Source organism: Drosophila ananassae, chromosome 2L (genome assembly GCF_017639315.1).
Source record: "Drosophila ananassae strain 14024-0371.13 chromosome 2L, ASM1763931v2, whole genome shotgun sequence".
Taxonomy (NCBI): domain Eukaryota; kingdom Metazoa; phylum Arthropoda; class Insecta; order Diptera; family Drosophilidae; genus Drosophila; species Drosophila ananassae.
In genome coordinates this window covers 8,387,426-8,414,712 of record NC_057927.1, presented here as the reverse complement: position 1 = coordinate 8,414,712, position 27,287 = coordinate 8,387,426, and the positions used below count along the sequence as shown (strand labels likewise).

General features: G+C 44.9%; 1 protein-coding gene across 7 annotated transcripts; it reads right to left on the bottom strand.

The window, feature by feature from the left end:
• Positions 1 to 37: 37 nt before the first annotated feature.
• On the bottom strand, positions 38 to 27,105 carry LOC6500802 (endoplasmic reticulum aminopeptidase 2). 7 transcript variants are annotated; one of them, XM_014911244.3, is made up of 13 exons: positions 26,786 to 27,105; positions 23,143 to 23,644; positions 9,186 to 9,326; positions 6,919 to 7,107; positions 6,733 to 6,815; positions 6,377 to 6,585; positions 6,091 to 6,271; positions 4,170 to 5,529; positions 3,958 to 4,100; positions 3,626 to 3,888; positions 3,434 to 3,563; positions 3,009 to 3,380; positions 38 to 2,949 (listed from the first exon to the last, which is right to left on the bottom strand). In XM_014911244.3, the coding sequence occupies exons 2-13, from the start codon at positions 23,294 to 23,296 to the stop codon at positions 2,797 to 2,799; spliced, it is 3,378 nt and encodes a 1,125-aa protein (XP_014766730.1). In that variant the 5' UTR covers positions 23,297 to 23,644; positions 26,786 to 27,105; the 3' UTR covers positions 38 to 2,796. The 7 variants fall into 7 exon arrangements, with proteins under 7 accessions (XP_014766730.1, XP_014766729.1, XP_014766732.1 ...); XM_014911243.3 differs by having other exon boundaries at positions 26,796 to 27,105; XM_014911246.3 differs by having other exon boundaries at positions 6,919 to 7,059; positions 26,796 to 27,105.
• Positions 27,106 to 27,287: the final 182 nt, after the last annotated feature.

Sequence of the window (27,287 nt, the reverse complement as noted above, 5' to 3'; positions counted from 1 at the left end):
AAGGTATCGGAACCGCCATTGGAAAAACCATTTGTGCTACAGATTAGTTATCGCTTTTATTTAATATTCCCAGTTGACTTAAATTACATTATGTAAATATATATTTATGTATAGATGTGTATATATCATTAGCATACAATTAGAATTACGTCTTAAGAGTTGCTCTGCCTGCTTTCCATTGCATTTCTACCATAGATACACTTTGTATTTTCCCTACGCCAATTTTATATAAAACTGATAGCCAATGCGTAACTAATAATTTATCATAGGTTTACAACGATTTCAAATAAATTTTCATCTAATAAAATTAACTAGAATTCGTTTTTCAATCGGGGTATCTAACGAAAAAGGCCATTTGCCGTTCTCCAACTCCAGGTCTAAGGGGCTTTTCGGGCTGGTTGGGCTGAAGGTTGGAGGTTGAAGGTTTAAGGTTGAAGGTTGGTCAGATGAATTCAATGAACTTAATGGAACCCAAACGTGATAAGTCAATCAAAGCTGTGGACGGATATGCATTATACCATACAATATACTGGACAAGGAAATGGGTATTGAAATAATGTAAAGTTCGAACTTAGGCGAAGTCTTCTGTTTCAGTTGATCCGTAAAAACTTTCTAAATCTTCTCGTAATCCATCCAAGTTCTGCTCCTGGGCTTGGAGTATTTTGTTTTTGTTTATATTTGTTGTGTTTCGATTTTATTATTCCTATTGGGGTTTATTTTCTTTATTCATTTTAGTTGCTTGTATGGTTATACATTTATCGAAAATCCGGTAAAATCGCTCCAAAACTTGTTTTTGTGTGTTTTTCTCTGTGATCTACCTTTGTTTGCTAATAAAGTTACATTTTATTTTTGTATCTCCTCCCGTCTCTTTGTCTGCCTCTAAATATTTTTGTTGTCACGTATATGTATATACTGGGGTATCTGAGCGATTGACATTGTTGCAAGTATGTATCTTTGAGAGTATCTTTGAGTTAGTCTTGAGTGTGTCTAAGCCAAGCAAACCATCCGTTTCCATCCAAAATCACGTTTTCTGTAGAAGCCCAAATCAAAGATTTCTAGTGGTCCGATGCAAATACAAATCTACAAATTAGCATAGCCAAAAATAGTTGAAGGCTCGACAACCAATCGAAGATCGAGGGGGAATCTGAATGGGCGTAGTTCGAAAGGGGTTACTAATACTACTCTTGGCTTTCCCACTGAGTGCCTGCTTATAGTTTCTACTACGAATATAGCTCTTCTGCCATAACCCTCTCGAATCCTACTGTCGCTACGCCCCTGACCCATCCCAGTGCTAATCTTTTTGTAATCTGGCACTCTCTTATCGGGGGACTGCCGCCCATGGCACAACTCAAACACGTTTATATGGCCGGCTAAATAATATCAAACCGGCGTGCCAGGTGCCCCCAGGCTTCGGTTTCGGAGGCTTCCCTCAGTTTACCCAAACACCTTGGACTATCTTTAGGACAGACGCTCTAACACTAATTAAATGATAAGCGGCGATATGGTAAACACAAGAGCGAACCACTTATTGTTAAACGAAAACCTAAATCGTAGTTACGGAATGTAGTAAACTGATTGCCAGTTTAGGTGCGGAAATAAAAAGTGTTAGACTAATATTTTTTTGGTTTTGTTTTTTTTTTTCACTTCTAGCAGAACTACAGCATGTATGCCATGTATGTACATTTGGGGGTATGACTATATTGTATTTTGTATCCCGAGTGCCTAAGTTACGTTCCCACCTGACCTAAGACCACTCTGCCAATAAAGACTAGTACCTATGGCAGCCATGTGATATCGTTAAAGTATTTAAATTTAAAAGTCGTTAGAGATTTACATTTTTCGCGTGCCTGAATTGCTATTTAAATATGTGGCATCAGTTGATGTCTCTGCTGAAACTTGTTATTCAACTGAGTTCGATTGGGATTGACCTTGAAGGCCGTCTCACCTTTATAGACTTCCGGTAGAGAGAATCTAGTTAAATATTATCTAAATCGAAATGGAAACAATCTTAAAATGATAATTGTAATACTATGCTGGAAGCTAATATAGATCATAAAATATTTTTCACACTTGTGTTTTGGTGTTGGTCAGGCAGTATCCTTAGATCGTTATAGAGGGATGCATTATGTTGCGATAAGTAGACTATGCTTTTTGGACAAAAGGAAGAATTCTGTGATACTTCGATGCGCACATACACGGACACACACCCGAAATCTAATATACATATGCTATACAGTTAATCCTTTAGCGATTTTAGTATATCTGGGAGTTGGGAGTTTTGGTTTTTAGGGTTTTGGTTTTTGTGTTTTATGAAAAAATATGTTTGTTCTTTGTTCTTTGCTTACACTCTACAATTATATTCATTGCTCTAAATATGTTTGGTTTTTGGGTTTCTGTTGGTTTGTAAAATATACATACATATACAATATACATATATAGATAGATCCTTATGTTCAGTTGTAGATATACACATATATATGTGCTAGAAAAGGACTCCCGCCACCACGGGATAGATATACACATATATAAGAGCTGCTTGATCATAGCAATTTGTAATTTACAGTGCGAGTGAGGGGGAGGGGTTTTCTTTTAAAATACTAAACTTATAGGAGACCTACGAAACGAGGGAACCAAGGAGATCAATCGAACTGTCAATGATATGCTAAAGAGTACACATTTAGATCCATAGTTAACTCGATAAAAATCAAAACCCACTTAAGATTCGTGTCTGAGAGGAACATAATTACAAATGAGTTTGAAGAGGACTCTCGCGTCCCTGCTTATCCTTCTTGGCCTTTATCGATGTTTGTGCAGGTTGGTCTCCACCCACTTGTAGAGCGAGGTCTGCGACCTGGCCACCCACTCCACGTTTGAGGCCACGCTGCTCAGGGTCATGTTGAGGACCGACATGCCGTGACCCCGTCCAAAGCGATGCACCAAGGACTTCAGCTGGAAAAAGCAAACCCAAAATTAAAATAATATAAAAAATCATAATGTTAAGGACAAACCTCATCGTAGTCGAACTTGGTGGCCCCGTATTGGGTGATGGCGGATATGACCTTGGCGAAACTTATCGTGCCCGGTCCCAGGCGCTTCTCCAGCTCGAACCACTTGGCCTGCAGGAAGCGGCAGGCCATGGCTCCGCCCGTGGGCGTGCCCGCAATGGCCTTGAGCACCTGCACCACCTCCTCTGTGGGCAGCATCGTGACATGCGAGAGCAGGCGGTTCTGCAGCCAGGCATCCTTGGTTCTGCCCAGCGCACGGAGCAACTGCATCCGTTCGACGAAAGTTTCCGAGGTGCGTTGCAGGTTCACAAAGCGCTCCCAGCAATGCTGCCAGTATATGTACTCCCCTGACAGGATAGACCCAGTGTAGACCACCTAAAAAACGTTCCATGTTAAATAGATTCTTCATTAAAAGAGAGAAGCATTACCTCTCTAAGATTGGGGGGAATCGCGGAGCCATTGTAGTACAAGTACTGGTTAAGCATGTCCTTGGCCTTGGTTATGCTGTTGATGTCCTCCCACAGGACCGAGGCTAGCAGAACCTCTGGACGCATCAGCCTTAATAGATAAATGAATATATAAATTGGCTGATGATTTAAAAAAAAAAATATCTTCCATACCTGATGGCCACATCGCCTTCGTCCGACCAGCCCACCTTTTCCATCACGGTGGTTATCTTTATCTTTATAAACTCACTAAGCATGAGGAAGCATTCGGAATACTTGAGGATGCGTCGCCATTTCTCCAGATGCCTCAAGGCCAGGGCCATGGGTCCGTAGTGCGTTTCGCTGGGCAGGTACTGGATCATGTTCATGGTGATCTCGCAGGGCAGCAGGTTGGCGTGGCATAAGGTGAAGGCGTCCGACAAGAGGCCCAAGCGATCCTAAAAGTTAAAAAGAGATTTAATTAAAGGCTTAAAATTCAGAAAATGGTAAACTTGTTCGGTATTTACCTCGCTGGTAAACCGTTTGGGATTGTTGGAAAGCTCTTCAATCAGACTCGCCCAGTTGTCATCATTGTAGACCACTCGATAGTATCCATTCTGTATGGCATTCACCTTGATCCACTTGACATTCTCCGCCACATTGAAGGTTACTAAAGAACAGAAAGGATTTAGCAACGGATTTTATTAAATAATTTCAGTGAAAAGGCTACCCGACTTACCATCAACATTCTGCATCCAAAGGGTTTCGCTGACATTATTTATATCGGTGACATAGGTGACCGGGAATATCCACTTCATATGAGGTGGCGTCTTGTGCTTGTTGCCATGGGAAGAGGGCGCCACTGTGCTGGGGATTTCCGTGGCATTGACCGTCGTCTTGTTGTAATTGTTGCCGTCGTAGGAATCGTCATGAATGGCCAGGAACTCTGCCGGCCGGAAGGGTCTCTGCGAGATGGAAATGCTATTGCCCATTTTGGTGACGGTGAGAAGCGGGAATCCCGGTTGATGTGTCCACAACGTCATCATGTCCTTGATGTTCTTTGATCCGTTGGCCTTCTTAGTGCAAATGGTCCAAAGATCAGTGGGTTCGGCGGTTTTGAAACGATTCACCTTGAGGAAAGTGCCCAGGCACCCACGGAAACGATCTTCCCCAATGGCCGTGTGCAGCATGGAAAATATGGCGGCTGTCTTCTGGACGAAGAACTCCTCGTTGTTGCCATCGTGACTGGTGCCGTTCATAATGCTGTCCCATCCTTGAATGGCATCGATATCGAGTGCCGCGGTGGCCATTTTCAGCAAGTACATCTCCCGCAGTGGCCAGCTGTCCTGAAGTGGGGCCAGGGCATGAATACCCAGGTATTGGATGAGCCCCTCCCACAACCAAACGTCCTTAAGTACTTTCCGGGAGGTGATTCCTCCAAAGAACTGCCTCACCATAGCCTCGGCAATGCGCAGGGCACTGAACTGATACTGTTCCGAGGTAATCGAGTGCGGATCCGTCAGGAAGGACGTCTTCAGGGTCACCAGGCCCAGCGAGGATATTAGATTACGATCGAGCGACGGTAGTGCCACAAAGTCCACTTTCGTCAGGGGATAGCTTATGTCCAGCCAGGTTTGCAGATACTCCAGAACATCCCGCGATGTGTGCAGAATAAACGAGGAGCGAACCAGCAGATCTCTGGGCGCATAGAAGGTGTAGGAAGGAGCTCGCTTTATGGAGGATCCCGTTGACTGGGACAGCGAGGTAAGATTCGAGGGCTTTCCGTTTCCATTCAGATTCACTGGAAGTGCTGTCGTCGTGGTGGCCTGAATGGAGCTCAGGTTCTGGCGCGGCGTCAGGTTCACATTCAGGGAATGGGTCAGTGCAGTGATGTTCCGTACCGGCGGGTTCTTGCCTTTCAGCTGCGTGTAGTTGTTCAGCTGGGCGGATTTTTTGCCCCCGACGCCGGAGCCCGGTGGGGCTGCTGTCGTCGGAATGTAGGCGGCGGAGGGCTGAAGGGATTCGCGCTGGAAGTCGCTCACTACCCAGGCCACAGCGTCGGCGGGCAGAGGTGGTGTTTCAATGAAGTCGTCGCGGAGCTGAAGAAAAATAAGTATTATTTTAAATATCTAAGCTATATTTGGTGCCAGCCCAATGTACCCTTGTAGATTATTTTTAGCAGTGTCTTATCCAATATGGCTTTAATCCCCTAGGCGATACAGGTTTTTGTTCATTTTTCCCATGAACTCCCTTGAAAAATGGGAAATACGTCATATAGGATCACTGTATCTTTTTCAGTTTTCATCCGATCTTTGAGCGGAATACCTTAAACGATTTGTGGATCAATTCTCTATCAATCTCTATCAAAACCCATGAATTAATTTTTGGATCGATTTTTTCTCGATTTTTGCCATGAACTCCTTTGGAAAGTAGGAAATGCCAGGGGACCGCATATATGGCCCACAATGATGTCTATATCTTTTTCAGTTTTCATCCGATCCTTGAGCGGAATACCTTAAACGATTTGTGGATCGATTCCCCATCAATCTCTATCAAAACCCATGAATTAATTTTTGGATCGATTTTTTCTCGATTTTTGCCATGAACTCCCTTAGAAAGTGAGAAATGCAAAGGTAGAGGACGTGTTTTTGGACACTTACCAGTCCCGTGCCCATGTAGAAGCCGACATCTTCGGTGGTGTGCACTATGGAGTTGGACAGTCCGATGTGGAAGCGATCACGGAACACGGAAATACGGAATGGAGCTCGAACATGCGGCTCATCGAAGCAGGGAAAAGCCCGTCTCGCACCGTTCGGCCGGAAAACAGTGGCAGCCAATAATCTAAAAAAGAAAAGTTATAGTTTCAGAATTTATACTTTCTTACATTTAATTTTAAACTTAAAACTTGAAGTCTTTAAAGGATAAAGTAAAAGAAAAACTACCAACCTTTCCACTCCGTTGGAGCTCTCATACTGGTCCACGTAGAAGCCCTCCGGCTCTGGATTGAGTTTGGAGTACCAGCGCAGGTTGAGAGTGTAATTGGACTTCTTCTTCAACTTCTCCTTCACCTCGATGTAAAGCTGCTGACGGGGCGGAAACTCCAGCACCTTGACAATCTTAAGGGCATAGCCCTTGGGCCCGGGGGTTACAATGGCCTGGAATCGAAACGGAAATGGTAAAGGCAACGGAAACGGACTCCGACTCGGACTCGGACTTGGCCTCGGCCTCGACAATGCAATCAATGGACGCACTTGAGCCAAATGCTAATTGGCTTAATTTGCATGCTCCGGGATCGGTCTTACCTTTTCGGTGACATTGAGGTCCTGGATGTGAAGCACAATGAAGTTGGTCTCCTTCTCCACGTGCAAATCGATGGTAACTTGACCTGGGAAGGAGGGAAGGCAAGAAAGTCAGACAATCGAATTATACTTCCAATGAATGCACTCGTAGGGCAGAGAGCTTTGTCATTAAAATCTTTGGGCCCTCACCTTTCACGTCTAAGGTCGTCAGGTTGGGATGAATGGTGACCATGTAGCGCAGGGGACGCGCACTGGTGGGCAGCATCTTTTCCAGCCAGGGGAAGGGCTCCCCATTGGTGGCAATCGGATTGAAGGGGGTGGTGTTGTTTTCTTCATCCGATTCGTATCCGGACACCGTTTTCGATCCGCAGGAGCAGTCTGCAAGGATAGTCAAAGTGCGTAATCAGTCTCGGAAGCGGTTCAGGGCTCGTTCCTCTGCTGTTCTCGCGACTCTTTCGGGGATTCGTTCGCTAAGTTCGTTAAAGCAAATTGCATTATACACAATCAACGGAGTATATAAAGGGGAAAGACCATCTAAGTGGGGGTTTGGGGTCTGGGGATAAAGTAAAGCTTGCAGTAAATCGGTTTAATAATTTTTCACAATTGGATTCGGTTCAAGTCATTAGCACATCTAGTGGTGGGATAAATTAAACTCGCATGGGATATCACAAATGAAGATTATTTTCTGATGAGCTTCTGGGTGAAGGTAAACCAAAAAGGAAGTATTAGAGGTACGTCTAGAATCCACAAGCCATTGGGAAGTCAATCTACCACATTAACCAACGTAAAAGACACAAGAGAAGATTTAGATTTAAATAATATTATATAAAGAAAATATGTACAGACAGTTTTCGTGGGAGTTTAATGCTTTTCTCTAATGTTAAATGGAGTTTATTTTGAACTTCTTCTCATCGAATGAAAGTATATTTTGTTCATTAGAAGGCGTGAGATTTGTCTTTTTATAAACGCGATTTGATGATCACTAAGTCTGTATTCAGTATTTACAAATTAAAGAAGAGAGTCTTCCGCTAAATATAAATGGAAATCGAAAGAAAAATCTAATATCTAGAGATAGAGAACGCAAAAATAATAAAGTAGAGAAAGGATAAGATATTTAGATGGTCAATGACACCAACATGCCGAATGATTATATTAGATTTCGTGGCTATTTACCAGTTTGGAAGTATTCGGGTTTGGCATAATTGTTACTCACATTTCAACCAATCAATCAAACAAGCATTTAAGAGAAATATTTCATATTTTTCAAAGATTCATATATGTATAATATATATAATAAACATTTTTGTACGAAGGTAAACGGAAAAGTGGAAACGGCAGAATGGCAGAACGAAATAACAAAGGGAAACAAACGAACGATGGCCAGAAAATTAAGTATTTATCTTAATGGATATACATACTGGATGGGAGAGGCATTAAAGTACATGTGACATGGAGTAATAAAGCCTGTCGTGATGATGAATACTCTAATTGGCTTGGAAAAAGCAAAGGCTTAAAGCTACAGTAGGCTGTTTACTTTCCGGTAGACATACAGATATCCGCAGGCCACACATCACACACTTGCGGCTGGTTCACTCTCCCCTTGAGTTGATGCAATTATCCCCCAACGCATTTAGCCCCATTAAGTATGCAACAGAGACTTGCAGCGAGTGTTTGCACTTTGCATAATTCTGCAATTGAATATTGTCTGGCACCGGCACTGTCCCTTTCCCTGACCCTGTCCCTGGGAGGGTATCCATAGGCCGCACATCACGCTCCCAAGGTGCATCTATTTATACGCGGAATGAAATGGACGCCGCCTTGGCCCCCATTTAATATGGTTAAAAGCCCATTACATGGCCGGAATGGATTGCTCTTGGTCAGAGAGATGGTTTATGGCCGCCTTTGAACGGAGCCAGTCAAGAAATTCAATTACCATTTATGCGGATTTATTACCTCTGAACCCTGAAATTTGGGTGGCTGCTAGGCATGGTCGGAGGTGTATCTGTCGTGCCTTACTGACTGGTATTGGTTTTTTGCGATTCTCTTTATATGAAGTAGTATATTTTTCCATTTTATCCCTTATAGAGAATACATTGAATTTCATATTAAAGCCACAACTTCACCATACTCCGCCTATTTGTTAAACTTCCTTTTAAAGTCGAACTGGGAAACCCTTTTCTGCACAATGGACTACATATCCTGGCACCCGCAATAAAAGCTTAATGAAGTAGCAAACACAAAGGCTCCACTACCACTACCACTGCAACCCAGACTTGAACACCAAACATATCCTTTTTGTTCTGTAGGTGGAAATGCAGAAAAAAACGAACCAAGGGGAAAAATGCTCGAAAAAATTGGGAAAACAATATGGAGAGAGAACAAGTGAATGGTGATAGAGATGGTAATGGAAATGGGAAGGGTAAGGCGGATGCGCTCGGGGCACGGGGCAAACCTACCGTTCTGCGGTCCGGCGTAGGCGATGATGATGGCCGTCAGCAGGAGCGAGCCGAGCACGATTCCGGCCACAAGGAGGGCCCGCCGCTGGGAGCAGACGGCCACTCCGGTTCGCGTCTGGCGGCCGCCGCTTGATTCGCCACCTGTCCAAAATAAAGAAGGAAATGTAATTAAAATCCAAATAAAGCTCATGGCTGAAGCGGTGTGTAAATATTTCATTTCTGTGGGTGTGTTTGTGGGTGTTGCATTGCATTTGGGGGTCCGAATTGGGGGTCCAAGGGTGGCTCTCAAAGGCCACCAGTGTTAAAATAATATATATATTTGGATGTTTCTTCAATGGCAGAACTCAGATATGATTACTTATATTATGTGTAGAGAGAAAATGTAATTTATTAAGTTTAATTAGTTTTATAAATGACTTTATCCTGCAGTAAAGTCATTAAAAAGGCAGTCCCAGTGGGAAAAACCAAAACTTACCGGACAGAAAGGCACAGTCATCGAGGTCCGGGTCATTTGTCATCTCGATTCTCTCGCGACGCCAAATCTTCGAGCCTCTCTGACCCCCGCCGACGACCGAAATCTTAACGGGGCCGGTGTCTCTGTGTCTTCCGGCCAATACGTACGCTTGCTAACCCGTGGCCGTAAATGAAAATCGGATCGAAATCGAAATCGAATTCGAAACTGCAGCGAGCCCGTTTGGAATCACAACAACACACACACGCCGCAAATAATTGCCGGGCTATTTGCTCTAGAAAACGAAAATCACAATCACTTTATGACCCAATCTAATCGAGGTCGAACCCTTTGCCAGACTCCTCCTCCCTGCCGTCCAGGATTTTGATTTTGAGGACCTGTTCCTGGCAGCAGTCACGTGCTCTTCATATTTTATTAACGTCAGAGAAAGGGGTTTGTTCTGATTCCGTTCGAATGGTTTCTCCAACAGGCCTCTTAAGAATGCCAATTTATATTGGATTTCCTTCTACCTTTCTTAATATTTATTCTGTTTCAGTTCTGTAAGTATCTCCCCAGTAGAGTGTATTATTGTTTCCTCTTTTAGTTGCACCCTTTACCCAATAAACTGACTGCCAAAAATGTTGCGCCATTGACGAGTTGATAATCGAGCAGCCAAAAATATACATACATAATTTATGCAGTCATAGCTATCCCTTCCAGGATTCCTCCCAGGATAGCACTTTCGTTTTGCCGGCACTTTTACCACTCCCTTGGGCTGGCTGAGCGCCAGACGCTGACGCCCTTCCGGTTCGGTCTAGTCAGACGACCAGCGCCCCCCACCCGCTGTCTGCGTTAGCCGCCCAGAGTCTGCAGACAGCGGTGCTATTTTCAATGTCGCATTGAATTAGTGAAAAGCGCTTTCAACGCCCAAAAATCAACCCCCCAAAATATGTTTTCATCTCTCTTTCTTGCCGGAGAGACCCTCCTCTCACTCTGTAGTTGCTAATGCCGGCTTTTCTATGGAATTATACTCGTATATACGTAATGTCCGTATTTGTGTCTGCCTTTAAGGGGCTCTTGAAACTGAAGTTGGCTGCCCGTCGAGCATCATTCGGGCATAATTTGTGGTTAAGGTTTGTTGGCCAAAAGCACCCGAAACTTCAGAGGCGAAGCGGATTTAAAGGCGTTTCAAATTGGAGAATGGCAGAGACGAAAGATAAAGCACACACCTTAAAGGTCGGCTATGAATCAGAGGTATTATCTACCTGCTTTCAGTCACTCTGAAATATAATATAATTATCATACATATTTCGCCATGTTCTCTGAAACCTTGAAGTATGCAACAAATTTTTAACAGCAATGAAGGGACAGGAAAATATTACGTATACGTAACTTTTATTTGATTACTTCCGTTATACTTCCAGATGAAGCGTATTTAAGTGGCGGACATAAAAAAGAGTCATAAAAATATTTACAGTTTGGAGTCCTGCCAAAAATTGTCATATACAGAACATGGTCGTAAAAAGTACTCTTCATGGCTGTCAATAGCATCCAAAAACTATTCATACACCATTCGGTAGTTGTTATTTTCGAAATCGCTCCCTAATGAGGTTAGCTCTTGTTTCTGCCCTGTTGTTTTCGCTTTGTTTTCTGCTCCTCCAATTAATGTCAATGTCAGAGCGAGGCCTAATCCTAATTTCCAAGTGGAACGAGACCATGTGAACACGATTGTTGTGGCGAATTGTATTCCCCTTTGTTTGCTTTCCTATGCTGCCCGCTCTTCTCCCACCCGCACTCCTGGCCACGCAAGAAGCGTGCTAATGCATATATCACAATTCCATTTCATTTTTGTTTAATGCGGCCGCCTTTAGCATTTGTTTACATTCTCATTTTCCCATTTTCCCAACAGCAACAAAAAAAAAAAAAAAAGAATGAAGCGAAAAAAAATGAAACCTGAAGGAGTCCAACTTGAAGGACCAAGTGAGTGTGAGAGCAGAGTGAGAGCTTGGAAGTTTGGCAGAGAGAGAGAGTTAGAGAGTGAGAGGGCGCTCTCTTGCGGGACTCTGTGTTTTGAAAATGAAATGTCAAAATGCAAAAGCTCAACAGCGCCAATTTCCTCAGATGCTTATGTCCATGTGTATGTGTATGTACGTGTGATCGGGTGAGTGTATAAGTGAATTTCCTGTTTTGTCTTATGCGGCGTTTTCTTCGCTTCGCTTCTCTTCTCTGCCGTTCTCGGCACTCGCTTTGTGACTGCGCGTATATATGTCAATAGTGCGCTTTCCAGTTAGCTCCCCTCATTTCCTCACTCTTTTCCCTACTCTTCACCTTCCCATTTCCCACTTCCCAATTTCTACTTTCCACTTCCCCTTTCTGCTTTTCTTTTTTCGCACTTTTCTGCCTTCAGCTGCTCCCTTTTCTGGTTTTTGTGTTGCCACTTGACTGAATTGCGGTTCTCAGCTGCAGTTGCATTTGCCTTTGGCTTTGGCTTTTGGCGACAGAGCAGAATCGTTGATTATTCCATTTCACATTGCTAATTGCCGAAAGGACGAAGAGCTTGTTGCTATTGGGGGAGGGGTCTGGCCGAAAAGGTCAATTTCAGCAGATCAATACGCGCATATGCACTAATTAATTGCTTTTCTCATTTGTCGAACAAATCGAACACACCTCACACACGTTTATTTCCACTTTTATTTGCCAATTTGCTTGCTTCTTTTCGTTACTTTCTTTTTCTTTGGCGATTTCAATATTTTTTGTTGCTTTTTTCACACAGACACGCACAGCGGACGGGACGGGAAGGTTGTGGGGGGTTGTGGGAACGGCACGCGACGCATTCGTGTGTATGTGTGCGTTGGAGAAGAACTCTGCCTTTCAGAATAAAACCGAATTCGATTATCCTTTCCGTTCGACTCGCCAGTGTCGCCTGTGTCACGCGCTTTTTGTTGCGTCTAAGTGCGCGTACATTTTCCAACTGGATGCTGCCGCAGCACGACGCCGTGCAGCAACCCTCAGCGTGGAGCTTGTAGCATGTAGCGTGGAGCGCGCGATGCGAGGTGGAAGCCCCTGCGCTCGACCGGCGCATGTCCAATCTCTCTCTTTCTCTCTCTCTAAGGAGAGAAAGGAAATTGGGGGAATTCAACTCACCTGCAAAAGTGAAAATGAAATTTCTATGAAGGGCCTTTGTGTTTTGCCATACTACCACCCTCCCCCCACTGACAGCCCCCTTTCTCTTATTTCTTCTTGCAGCCAACAACATTTTTGTTTTGAAATAGCAAGGAACCAATAATAAACATAAAATGAGTGGAATAAAAGGAATAACCGGTAAATAAATATTATAAAAACATATTTAAATATTTTCAGAAGATAAAAGAAAACGTTTTAAAAACTATTTAGATTATATTAAAATCGTAAAATCCATCGATTCCGGCATACCCTTGAACTCCCTCTAATATCCAGTACACTAGGATAACGGTAAAAGCGTATTGAAGTGTTGCCAAGCAAACGAAAGCTAGTGGGTATTACAGCAACCCTTAAAAGAGCTCATCCCCCACCCCCGACTCGGCCGTTTTCGCCAATATTTGGTGCATGTTGTGCTGTTTATCATGTGCCGGCCAAATAGTTCAATCTGGCTGGAACTCATCATTAGGAGTTCCCATTTAAGGGTGGTCCCAGCTCCCCGGCCTTTTAACTTTTGATTTACTCTTGTTTTTACCGAAACCATCCGAACTGTTCCATAATTATTTCGTTGACATGTGAGAGAATTTATCACCAGAAGTCGTCTCTGTTTTAGGGGATGGGATTTTTATGATTAAAATTACGTTTCCGGCGGTCTCGAGGATTACGGGCGGCCAGATGATGATTGTTGTTGCCTACTTTTCGGGCTCCTTGGCAACTCCGGCATCTGGGAAAACCAGAAACAATCAACAAATGGAGCACAAAGCTCAACCGTAAATGGTAATTCTCTTTTCCAAGTTTACCGGCAAATGAAATCTCCAACAATTTTGTTTCTTGTTTTCTTGGTTTTTCTCGATTTTTTTCGGCTTTTGTTCCGGCACTGCGACGAAAGTTTCCTTTTTTTGTTTGTTGTTTTTGGTTTTTTGGCGAATAAGTGGAGGATACATATATAGAGGATGAAAAACACACCACCGGTTCGCGGTGACTTGTTCGACAAAAAAATGGGGATGCTCCCCGTCAGCCTCTCCCTGTCTCAGCCCACCGACCGCCCTGTTTTCTCAGCCATGCCAACCGAATAAATTCGCCGTCACGTTAGTGTAAAGTTTTCCCTTTGCCGGCTTTTCCCGAAGTCTGTTCATTAGGCAGTGCCACGCCTCGCCAACGCCCCCTCCTGGTGGTTATGCCGGAGCAGCCAAGAGTCGTGGAACAAATTAAGATTCGATTATAGGGAGAATTTATAGCCAAAATGGAAGATTTTTATGAAGAAATTAAAGGCACATGTCGCGGTTCAACAGAACTAGGCATTTAGATATTCTTCTCTAGAAAATCCTATTCTCAACAAGTTCCAATTATTTGAATTTTGACAGAACTATCAAGCACTCGGAAAAAGTGTTCGATACAATTTGCCGGGTTTCCCTTTTCTATTCTGACCCCCAAAACAGGAGGTGCGGATGGCGGTTGGGGATGCCACCCCCTCAGGCCGTGCTAACTGACTTACTCAACACCATATCCCCCACATTGTCTCTGGCCTCGTTTGTGTCCGACCATTCAGTATTTGCTGTCGCATGCAAATTTACTGGCCGCACTTGTGCCTTGTCATGTGCTACAAGAACCACCCACTCTGTCCGCCCACTCGCACATATTGATCCCATATGTATGCAATGTGACCGAGCATCTAGACAACATCTCCTGCCCTCCAGCTCCGTCCATTCAGTGCCGCAGTGCTTCGTTGGGCCTTAACTGGTTGAACAAGCAGAAGATGGCCACAAGTGTTTTGTGGTGAGCTGGGGAAATGGGGCTGTCGGCTTTTGGCCACGGGGGAAGGCTATTGCGAATGCCGATCGAACGGCTGTGGTTAAATAATCGCTGTTTATGAAGCAATCAATAAATTTAAGCTGTTACTACGGCACCCTGTTAAAGTCTTGCTCAGATTTCGGGGGTGGTTGCTATATAAAGGGCTTGTGTTCCAAAGGAAAATAAATTTAATTTATTTACTCTTCAAAATAAAGCATGAAATACCCAAGACCATATATTAAAATACAGATTATTGCACAAATTCCAGTGAAGTTTAATTGAAATCGATAATCTTCTGCCCTCTTGATAACTCTGCCAATTAAACATAAATCTTATAATTTATAAATTATAAAAATTATAATATTTGTTTTCAATTTAGTGTTGCAACTATAATTAAATCGAAGAATAGAAAAACCTTGAACCTGCATCGTCGGTCAGGAACTGATAATGTTTTGGCCCCTTGATAATATTTAAGTAAAATTTATTAAATTTATTTATATTTAGTTATAACTTATAAGCCTGATTGAAATTGAAAACCTGAAAATAAACAATGACAAACAAATTTGAAACTTTTATTCTACGTCCTCAGTTTATTATCTTCCTAATGTTTATATTTCTAATATATATTCATAGAAACTATATGCATATTATGGATGTTGATTAAGAGCATGTTTCTTTTTTGGGCTATCAATGAAGTCACCCTCCCGATTCGGCTGCATCTGTGGCCTAGAGTGCGATAATGCTTAATTGGGATCAGCACCTGTTGGCGCCCCTAGAGGTGAGCCCTGGAGGCTATCAGCAGCTCCAGGCAGCTCTAAATACGGCCGCCACGAGCTGAATCCGGCAGTTTGCCACTGACGATGGCTCGATCGCAAGTTCTCCGGTTCGTGTCCTTCGGACTGCTCCTGCTCTGGACAGGAGTGGATGCTGCAGGATGGGTCCTACCCACTCCTCCTTCCGCCCCCGCTACGAATGTGAACAGTGTGTTCCTGAACCGTATTCTGGAGTATATGGACACCTCGGAGTATCCTTGCGACAACTTTCAGAAGTACGCTGGCGGCAAGTACGAGGACAAGCACGCCAACGACGACTACAGCGAAATCCTTGGCGAGGTCGCAGACAAGTTGAACGGCCAGTATCAGACCATATTCAACTCCCTGGAGGACCAGATCTACGTGGACTCCAATAGCGTGGAGGCGAAGGTGAGGCAGTTCTACCATACCTGCCGTACTGCCACCAACGACACCCGCCTCTACAAGCGCTACCTGCAGCTGGTGCCTCCGGACGTGAAGCTCACCTGGCCGCAGTTCGCCACCAGCCGCTCGGCCTGGCCCAAGGCGAAGTTCAGCTGGATGCGGACCCTGGCTAGACTGAGGCGCTTTGGCTTCATCAACCTCCTGTTCCAGGTCACCGTCGACCTGGACTTGGTCGACAGCAGCAAGTACATGATCACCATCGTGCGACCCACCTACGATGACTCCGTGGACCGCCTGCCAAGCACAATCGGCACCAAGCGGATCTTGCTCCGCCTGGGTGTGGCCCCGAGTCGCGCCCTTCAGCTGACCAAGAACATCAAGCGCCTGGAGAAAGCCCTCAAGAGTCTGGTCAACGGGGAGGAGGAGCCCAACGATGACCTGACCCTGAAGGAGCTGGAGAGTCAAAACGGATTCGGCTGGCAGCAGTACTTCCAGACCATTTTCGACCGCTCCTTCCCCACCAGCACCAAAGTGCAGATCATGAACGTCGACTACTTTGTGCAACTGAAGAGGCTGCTCCGCACCTACGACGCCGACGTGATTGCCAGCTACTTCATGGTGCGCTTCGTCCGCTTCATGGGCTCGCTCACGGAGAGTGATGCTGACAATGACGCCCTGGCATGTGTGAAGGATACGCGTGCGGTTTTCGATTTCGGCAGCAACTTCCTGTACGAGACCCGCTTCTTCGACGTGTACAAACAGCAGAAGTACGACTCAGAGGTCCAGAAAATCTTCAACGAGATTCGTACCACACTCCTCGCCAGGATCGCCACCAACCGCTTGGGTCTGACGGCGCGACAGCGCCTCTACCTGCGCCAGAAACTTGAAAGCCTCGTCTTCAACATCGGCACTCTGCCCAAGGGCCAGGATCACCGCAACTTCGTGACCATGTTCTACAGGAACATGAAGCTGGAAGACGACCAGGACTTCGCCGCCGCCGTCCTCAAGGTCCTGGAGACCCGCAACAGCCGCGTGCTAGAGCTCCTGGCCAATCCGGCTGTGAAGGGCCCTAACTACTACTTCTTGGAGACTGCCCTGCCCAACACCAACGCTGAACCCAAATATGTGAGGAGGGAGAACGTGATATTCGTGCCCTACGATATCCTGCAGGAGCCGTACTTCTCGCCCGACAGCCATGATGTGTTTAAGGTCAGCGGCTTCGGTTTCATGATTGCCCAGTCCATCATGATGGCCATAGATGAGGACTATCTGGTCTACGATTCCGTCGGCAATCCCAGCGATGCTTTCGGCCAGTTGGCGGACAATTCCAAATACGCCTATGGCATCAAGTGCTTGGATAGCAACTCCACGGACTATATGGACCAGCGCGTAATCGACGTGATGGCCCTGAAGCTTATCTACGACGTCTACTTTGCCCCAGGATCTAAGTTCGACCAGCAGCAGCCCACATTCACCACCATTCCCCTGCAGCAGTTGTTCTTCCTGAACTACGCCCAGAACTTGATCGGCGATGAGGAGTTTATCACCTTTGAGGGACAGGACTCGGACAAGGTACGTCTCGACCAGACCCTGGCCAACCTTCCAGGATTCGCTCAAGCCTTCAACTGTCCAGTGTCTGCGAAGGGTCTGAACCCTCCTATAAAATGCGAAATTTGGTAGAAAATGTAGAAAATTATGACCCAAATCAAAGAAATAAATCAAAATTATCTATATAAAATTTATATAAACTTATGTTGCTCCTTTCTAACATTTACAGAAGTCCAAGAACATACGATTTCTATTGTATTTAGCATTTATTTAGGTTCCTACGCTGATTAAAATGGATTTTTTTTCAAGCTATAAGTACTGCCTGGGTCTTTTTCCACTCAATTTTTCTCAATTAAAGGCCTTTCCATTGATTTATTAATTAGCAGACCGTGTTCAAGAGACCCTTGTGAGTTCATTTTGCAGCCGCAAATAATGCAAATCGAAAGAGTTTGTTTCAAGAACTACTTGAGACCGGAGGATGTGCAGAGGGAGCCCTTTGTGCCATCGATTTTCATGGCTTTGGGATCAACGGAAGCGAACTAAGCCCGTTGGAGAACTAATTGTGCGGAAAGCAGGTTGTTAAGCAGATTCTGGAAAAGAGATTTACTTTTGAGGCATTTAATGTATGTTCCCTTGTACCTTTTAATCAGTAGAGAATTTGGAATACACTTATTTGACTATTGAAATTCCAAAATTCTGGATAAGTAGCACTCATTCCTCTGGCATCTCTGCAAGTTTCAGCCTTAGTCAAATATTTTCTTTGTGAACTGAGACCGAGGAAATATAGTCTAAGGATAGTTAATATATATATAGAACACTTGGCGAGCCCTTATGGGCAAAGGGTATTCGGTGCAACGTGGTGCAAATGCAACCAAATGTACGCGGCTTGGCAAGACTTCAAGTGCCTCAACAAGTACGAGTGTTGTGTGTGGCAAGAGGCCCCCTGGGCAATATTTTCCATTTCCATTTAATTACGCTCCCAGTGGCAGGCTGTGTGCAAAAAAAAAAAAGGACGTTGGCGGGATCCTTGTGTGTCCTTTGTAGTTGCATTTAATTGTGTTTCGCCAGCGCCATTTTGCAACAATAAATTTTAGCTCGCCGGTTGACGTTTTGACGGGTTGACTTGGCCCGCTCGCCTGACAGTTTCCCCACACAGTGTTTCCCCAAGTCTTTCCGTCATCTCCGCAGTTCCATTTGTACTCCACTTCCGCTCCTCCTTCCATCCGGTTAGGGGTCCCCCTTCCGGCTCCTTTCTCCTCTCCAGTTTGAAGTTGCCTGACCCAAAAACACATTTCATTTCTATGTATCCCTTACTTTCACTCGTCCAGGAGGACGGGGCGGGGCATAAAATAGGAGAACTCTGTGCCACACTTTGGCATACAGGAGGCAGGAATTGCAAGGCTCTTGCCGCTTCAATTGTTTCTCGTGGACCCGTTTTATCTCGCTGATGCAGTCCTGGATAGGCAGGATTTCTTTATTTGAGTCAAGTCCTGCCTCAAGTGCTTGAGTACACAAGGGTGTGTGTGTGTGTGCTCGCAATCAACGCAACGCATCCTGCAATTATCAACATCAGCCGCCTCCGACAGGAGGCCTCCCCTTCTTTTTTTAACCCCTATCTGGTTATTTGGTCAGAATGATCCCACCAAGCAGAAAACCTTTTAAGCTTAAGGATTGGAAGAGGGCTCTCCTCCAAAGATACTGTTGGGCCAAGCAGCCACCAAAAGGTGCATTTAAAATAATCATAAAATGCTAAGCTGCAGCTGTTGTTATCAGCATGTTTTCGTCTCTGTTTTGTCTCCCAGTTTCGCATGCGCTTTATTGTTATTTGTAGCGTATGCGCTTTGGGGAGCTTTGGTTGAGCTTCTGCGCAAGCTCTTAGGTTTTTATGACTTGTAATTCGGCATTGTTTTGGACCGGTCGCGGAATTTGTTTTGGGGTTAAATTGACCCATAATAAATTGATTTGTAAAATTGAACCTGGTCTATTAATTCGGCCGCTATCAAAACGCTGATAGCTCAACATTGGTGACCCCGACGTGATTTCATCCCGGTTTATTATTGTTATCAGCATTAAAAGTGCCAAGAAAACGCCCTTGTTGTTGTTGCTACAAGTTGCATTTTAATTGAAGAATGGAGTCTGGATCTGAGATTATTGGAGCTGCTGCCGCAAACCGGGAAAGGATGCTGCGGAGAAGAGCAGAGGTGGCCTGCCAAGAAATGGAGGCGCTGCATCATAAGGTGAAGGCTGCGGCGCGGACTGAGGATTCTTCCATTATGGCGCTGGAGTCGGTGGAGAAGCGTTTGCGTGAGCGGTTCACCGCGCTTCAAGAAGAGTTGGAGGAGCTTAATTTTAGCGAGATCGGGAGTGATCTGTATTGGAGATTCTCGCAGCTGGCGACTGATGTGGAAGTGGAAATTCAGTTGGAGGTTGCCAAGCGCTCCATTAGAATCGCTGCCCACTCCACACTTCTCGACGGTGCCAGTGTATCGCCAATGCCAAACAAGCAAGCCCCCTCCTTGCCACCGTTGCCGATGCCAACATTCAGCGGCGGCTATGCCGAGTGGCCGGATTTCTGCGCCCTTTTTAAGACCACGATCGACAGCCATCCTCACCTAACGAAAATGGAAAAGCTCCGGTGGCTCATTTCATGCCTGCGCGAGTCAGCCTTGGATACGGTGAGAGCTCTGGAAATTAATGACGCGAACTACGATGTGGCCCTTGACCTATTGCGCAATCGTTTTAGTAATCGGCGTTTAATATTTCAGTCTCACATTAATGAGATCCTGCAGCTTCGTGTGGTCGAGCCAGGATCTGTTACTACTTTGCGGGAGCTATCGGATCGGTTCAATGGGCATATGCGGGCTCTTATGAGTTCCGGATCAGCTGCCGAGATCCAAGGATGTTTGCTTATCCAGATTATCCTGCAGAAGTTGGACCCAGCCACAAGGGCCAAGTGGGAAGACACTCTCGCCGGAAGCAACGACAGCATTCCGTCTTGGGAGTCCATGGCACGATTCTTGGAGCAAAGGTGCCGGACTCTTGAATGCGTCGAGTTTTCTTTGGCGGCGTCTCCCCCAGCTAACCAAGTGGGCCGAGGTAGATCTTGGAATAACCGATCTTCGTGCATGGTTATTAACGCCCGTCCTGCTCTATGCGCCCTGTGTGGCATTTCGGAGCACGAGCTTCCTTCTTGTTCAAAATTTAGTGCTTTGACAATTGAGGAACGGTACGACGAAGTGCGGCGTCTGGCTCGATGTTTTGTTTGTCTGGAGGATGGCCATCTCGCTCGTGGATGCTCAGCTTCCCGCTGCTCGACGTGCAATCACCGTCATAATATTTTGTTGCACCCTCGCGGGCAGATTTCACCCGCACGAGTCTCCCGTCCCATCGGTGCCGTTACTGTTGCGCACCCATCCCGCTCAATCAACCCTGTTATGAACAAGGATCGCAATGCTGAGCTAGTGCTCCTGCCAACAGCCAATGTACTCGTTCGTGGTCGATCTGGAGCCTTCTTGCCTTGCCGAGTTTTATTGGATTCCGGCTCACAAGTGCACCTCATCTCGTCGCGGCTGGCGAATGAACTTCAGCTTGGCCGTTCCAAATGCTCCACTACGGTGGCAGGTTTCGGCGGCGCTGGGTTTGATACGGATGGAGCATCCGTCAATGTGTGCTTGAAGTCCCGCCTTAGCACGTACTCAGTGGAAATTGAGGCTGTTGTAGCTTCACATATAACGGACTATCAACCTAGCCAGGACATAGATGCTTCGCACTGGAAGATTCCTGGCAATTTGGATCTAGCTGACCCTAACTTCTACAAAACGCAGCGAGTGGACCTGTTGATTGGAGCCAGCTTATTCTTTGACCTATTGTCGGCTGGTCAAATCCAATTAGGTCACGGGCTTCCCATTGCCCAGAATACGCGATTTGGCTGGGTGATTTCTGGACGCGGTGAACTATCACGGGATGTGTCGTCGCTCTATGCTAGGAAAGACAACCCAAGGAATACCCACTGGAATGATGTGACTGCTGCCCCTTCCAACAGTGTTATTGAAGGCCCACCCTTCAATGGGGGGAGGATGTTGGGCCAAGCAGCCACCAAAAGGTGCATTTAAAATAATCATAAAATGCTAAGCTGCAGCTGTTGTTATCAGCATGTTTTCGTCTCTGTTTTGTCTCCCAGTTTCGCATGCGCTTTATTGTTATTTGTAGCGTATGCGCTTTGGGGAGCTTTGGTTGAGCTTCTGCGCAAGCTCTTAGGTTTTTATGACTTGTAATTCGGCATTGTTTTGGACCGGTCGCGGAATTTGTTTTGGGGTTAAATTGACCCATAATAAATTGATTTGTAAAATTGAACCTGGTCTATTAATTCGGCCGCTATCAAAACGCTGATAGCTCAACAGATACATTTTTACCTTTTTCAGTTTCGATTAATGTTTTAAAAATATTGTTCCTATTTTTTTAACTCTGACTTTACTGAAACATACTTTTGGATACCTCTTACAGGTTAAAACCATGTTACGTAAAAGGTAAACACCACTGCGGCTCTGCGGCTCTGTCGTAGGTGAGTCAAGTGGTTACTCCACTTTATGCATCCTTAATTGCTCTGCCGGCGGTTGGGACACGTCCTGTTCCCGTGACACTGATTTGCCCCAAGGAGAGACTGGATCCAGGGGTGGGCCGAGTGCCAAGAATGGCAGAAGTACGCAGTAACCAAAGGCGAAGGCAACTGGCAACGGTAACGTCATCCTTTGGCCCACTTTCATGCCCAAGTGGCAACGATTTCTCGCCTTGATAAAGTCAACAGAATTTGCATATGTTTGGTATTTAATGCTCCCCCTGATGTTGGCTGACAACCTCCCCAAATACCATAAGAATTTTAAAGACCTTAACTTAAAAGGAGGATTCCAAATGGGACTCTTAAAAAGATTACAAAATTTTACCATGATTTGAATATTTCTGAAATGATTTTCAAAAAGTGTCTGGGGTCGCCATAGGATCCACAGGAATGTCTATATCTTCTTTTGTATTTATCCGATCCTTAAGCGGAATACCTTGAAAGATTTGTGAATCGATTCCCTACCAATAGTTTATAGTTAAAATCCACGTTGATGTCTTAGCTCAAAAAAAAAACTAACTTTTTTCGAACTTTCCATCTTCCCAAAACCATTGAAATTCAATTTCCGCACAAACCGTTCAGTTTTCATGTTGCCATATTACTGGAATCGATGGCCCCAGGGGTTTTGTTCCACAATTTCGCCAAATTTCAAGAAAATTGGTGACAGTTTAAAGAGTAATCTGAAACGATTGTGGCACCACGCGGCAGACCGTGCCCCTTTTTCCCGCCAAAGGATATGGCGGAGCACCAGACCGACGCCGGATCGGGTGGACATCTGTCAAAGCGGAAAATTCCGCCAACTTTGCTGCAGGCTGTGCAAAAAAGAAAATAGGAAGTGGGAAAAAGGCATCTCAAAATGCGAGGGTGGCTGCTGACATTCATTTACTTTGCTTCTGGGAAACGGGGCGTATGAGCAATGAAGGCAAGACATGGCATTTTTAATGCTTTTGTTTTGCATTCAGCGTAATTAAGAAAACAACTTGATGAATAAATCCCGGAGGGTCTGCGGGAGAGTTTAAATTGCGTGGAGCGTCGAATTATGCACAAGTGCAATTATGCACCTTTGTTTTCCCCCAAAAACCCCCCTTTGATCATTAGCTCCTAAGGACCCCAAAGGCAATTCCAATTCAAAGGTGAGTGTGAGGTTTGAAAGAGTGAGAAAAAAATGGGTAAACTCACCGAAGGTAACACCATTAGTCTGCTTCTCCTTATCCTTGTCCTTGTCCTTGTCGCTCTTTTCGCCGCCCAACGGCTCCAGCTCGATGCCATCGGTGGTGGCCACTTTGTAATCCCGTTTCGACATATTGCCACAGCAGAAGCCACAACATAACATTCGGCCAATTTTGTAGGCTTGTGGTTTAAGTGGCGCCGTTTTGGATCTTCGATTTGCCACGAGGCACTCTCCGGGGTCCAGGATAAATGGGGGGCTTAGCAGATCCCTTCGTCGGATTTGGGTTGGGATGAGGGTCGGGGCGGGCTACAGAGATATGTTTCTTATCCAAAAAATGGGCTTCGCTTACAAAAAGGGTTTCTTTTCGTGTAAAAGTGTATGTAGAAGACTAGAAAGGTCGGTGAGTAGCGTTGAGTTGATTGATTGTTGTGTTTTCTTTCGATTTTCGATCTAAAATTGGTCCAGTTTCGGCTCTTCTACAAGCCTAAGTGGGGTGTCGCTGTGAAAGTTCTAGAAATACAATAAAATGTATGTTACAAGGATGCATAAACTATTCTTCACACTATTACCTAAGTAATCTAAGTTTCTTCAATTTAAAGGCTCTTTTTTAATATCGATTTTTATGTCAAACAAACAAAAAGCCATTCGGGTTTCAATTCATCCTCAAACACGAAAAGTAATCCCCGCCAGAGTCTCTAGTTTCACACTCCATTTGTCGGAGAAAATTAATAAGAAATAGGTCTTGAAATGTTGCCAGCTTTTAGGTTTCCTGGAAGTTATTGTTCGACTCCAACTTTCAGCAGAAACTAGAAAAACATATAAAGGACATCAAGTGCAGGAATGAGAAAAGAAAACCGTCTGTTTTCTTCAACTGATGTCGCCACTTCTGGGCTGCCGGAGACATTGTTGCCGGCAAACAAAATGAAACTTTAATAAAAGAACTCGGACCAGGACTCCTCGTCCCATTGAACTCCAGCCCCGGCTTTGTGGCGGGAGGAATATAGAAAAATGTGGAGTAATAAAAGAAAAAGGGTAGCGCTACAACAATGACAATGTCGTGGGCTAAAAAGCATTCGATAGCCTTAGGGCCACGGAATGCAAATGCACATCAAATCCGGATGAGGTGGCACATGGGTGGATGGGTGGATGGGTGGCCTTATGGCTGCAACTAGTATGTGCTTAGTCGACAGTAATTGCAAGAGGCACACGCAAAACACAAAGCAGCCAGTCGGGGGATCCGCCCTGGTCAGGGACTCAGTCTTGTATTCAATCCCCTTGGAACAAGAAAGTATCGAAGAGGTGCGCCCGAGAGCAGTTCAATGCACGTGGACACTGGGAGAAATTGTTTAAATAAATTTATAAAATAAAAAAATATGAAGTACTTATCAAAATCAAAATTCAATTGATTTATTTTTTAATGTAAAAAATAAAATACTACATAAAAACTTAAATTTATTATCTGACAATGTCCTTTTGAAGAGTGGCACTCCACTAGGAAAAAGAAGGATTAAGGGACTCCATGCCAGAACCAGTTAAATCGAGCAAGGCAAACGCGGACACGGATGCGAATGCGGATACGGTTGCGGATGCGGATGCGGAGGCAGAGTCGAGTGATGGCCACTCCATTTTGATGGTGGTGCAGCACTTGAAACAAAAGCCGAGGCGGGTCGACCAGGCCAATTGTATTTGTTGTATTTGCTGTTGGAAAAACACACACTTACACTCACACTACTACACTGCCAATGTAATAAAGAAATATGGGAAGACCATGGAAGAAGGCGGCAACTGGGAACTGGACGGGCCATAAACCTTTCAGCCATTTGAACCACTTCCACTTCCAGCCTTCAAACGCTCCTGCCATTAGCAAAAATACTTGGTTCCTGTAGCAGGGCTGGGCCGGGCCAGCTCAAAAATAAACATGGCGCAACAAAGTAGAGCACAAAAGCGGCCAAAACAAAGGCCAAAAAGCCGAAATGAATAGACCAAACAAAGAAAAACACATGTAGACCGAAAGTCAGACACGATCTTTAAATACCCTGAAGGATGTATTCCAATCTACGAATCTATGTTTAGATGCTATTATTTATTTAATAAATTATCTTTGCTTATAAATATATAACTATAAGCTATGACTAATTTATTATTCGGAGAGTGGAAGGAAACAGGTATTAAATATTAATAATCTTAATTGACTAAATGGTAATATAAATGGAGAGCCTGCTGGAGAGATGGAATTTAAATCCATAGTGCCATTTAAATTCCATTGCACTTTAACATTTCTTTCGTTGTACATTTTATCCTATCTCCTATCTTTTTAATTAATTAATTATTTCAGCTTCGCCTGAAATCTTTCGCTTCGTGTACCTCAAAAGTGCCCAGCCACTCCACAGAATACCCTGGCAGGGAAGACGGGCAAGTTTGCTTGTTAGCCTGGCCATAAAGTGGTCGGGATTAATGGCAAAATGGCGTCAGTTTGTTTTCTGATTTTTTGTTGGTTTTAGTTTGGTTTTATTTTGACTTTTTGCTTGTTGCGCTCGCTCTGGTTGCATACCAAACAGTCCGAAAAAGCGCCCAGGGAGGGAGCGCCCAGGGAGGAGACACTCGGACATATCCAGTAGCCAAAAATAAAGGCCAGTCTTGTGGGTTTGTGTGTATTGCGTATGCGACACGTGTGCAAATTGCGCCCCAAAGTGCCGTTTGTTACGTTTTACGTTACTTCCGGTCTGTCGCACGGTCGCTATAAATAAAAATGGCCATGCGGATTTTTTTTTGTTATGATATGACCATGTGATATTATGCATCCACCTCATGCCTGATGCCTCATGCCGCATGCCCCCTGACCCGTGGCACCTTTGTGGCGATGCAGCTGCAGCATTTGTGCAGCTTTTGTGAAAAAGCTCTTAGTGGAGAATCCAGAATTATTAATTTCGTCCATATGCAAGGCAAATTGAAGGTCATTTGGATGGGATGCAAGTAAGTCGGAGTGGGGGAGAGGGCTGTTTGGCCAATCTGCACATTCGATTGCCAACTGAAGCAATCAGAACCGAATCGAGAGCCCTTTGGAGACCCATTTGGGAGTAATCCCTGTCCAGCCCAGCCCTACAGCCTGCCAAGGCCATTGCAGGGCGGTGGTGGGTAGCAGGTAATCAACGGAACGAAACAGAGCGGGTTGGGGGTCGAGGGTGGTGGTCAGGTACGCACTAAACATGAACATTTTTTTGCAGGTGTCACGTTTTATTTTTAGCAACACTCGGGCTAGTTCGGGCCGTGATCTTCCAGCCCATAAGCAGGCTATATAAGCAGGCCCGAGCAGGACTTTAATATTTAATGCCCACAATCAGACTAAATAATTCAGGGACATGTGTAGCAGGAAGGAGTACAATCAGGAGGCCCGGAGCTGGTGTTTGCTTTCGGTTTTTGTGTCTGGCGCAGGGCAATTAACTTGTTTAAGCCACAAGGTAAACATGACAAACACATTTGTCATCCAGAGTCAGAGCCAGAGCCAGAGTCAGTGTCGGCAGCGTCAATGTCAACGGATGGGGTGTTGGATGGTGGATGGTGGAGAGGGGCTTGTAGAGCTAACAAATGGCTCCGAGCATACAGGATACAGGATGTGTCTACATCAATGCAAACAAACGAAACAAAACTCACAGATCCATACCTAGAGCGGGTCTATTGAGCGCGGAATATCCTTCGACGATTGCCGTTTGGGCGCCAAATATAGAATCTATATCTCACGGATACAAATTAGTTTTCAATCAGTTTTCACTTTAATCATTCACTTCGGCACTAGGAGACACAAAATAGCGGCGGTTGTGGGGGAAAAACAAATTGGAAAACAAACGACGTTCAAAACAATGGCTTTTCATGCGATTCAAAATTAGTTTTCTCGGGCTACAGCATAAGCGCGAACAAAATGCGTCCATCAAGCACGAAGGATAAACTCTTTCTGATTGAAAAAGGACACGAGTGGAAGCAAACTCGGCAGCCACAGAGAGAAAGCTCCCAAAGAGGAAGCTTTTTCACAGAGAGAGGAGCACATCATCTCAGCCTGTGTCAGAATTTTGCAGTGAAATTCCAGTAAGAACTGCACAAGGATAAGAGAGTGCCAAGAGAGGATTACCGGTGGAAGGAGACCACAATTTCCACCCCC

Excerpts from the sequence above, each read along its gene's own strand:
- LOC6500802 (XM_014911244.3), bottom strand. The coding sequence starts at position 23,296 with ATGTTATGTTGTGGCTTCTGCTGTGGCAATATGTCGAAACGGGATTAC. Across the intron at positions 3,889-3,957 it reads CCAAACGGTTTACCAGCGAG|GATCGCTTGGGCCTCTTGTC; the intron begins GTAAATACCGAA and ends TTTAACTTTTAG. Across the intron at positions 3,381-3,433 it reads TTCCCCCCAATCTTAGAGAG|GTGGTCTACACTGGGTCTAT; the intron begins GTAATGCTTCTC and ends AACGTTTTTTAG.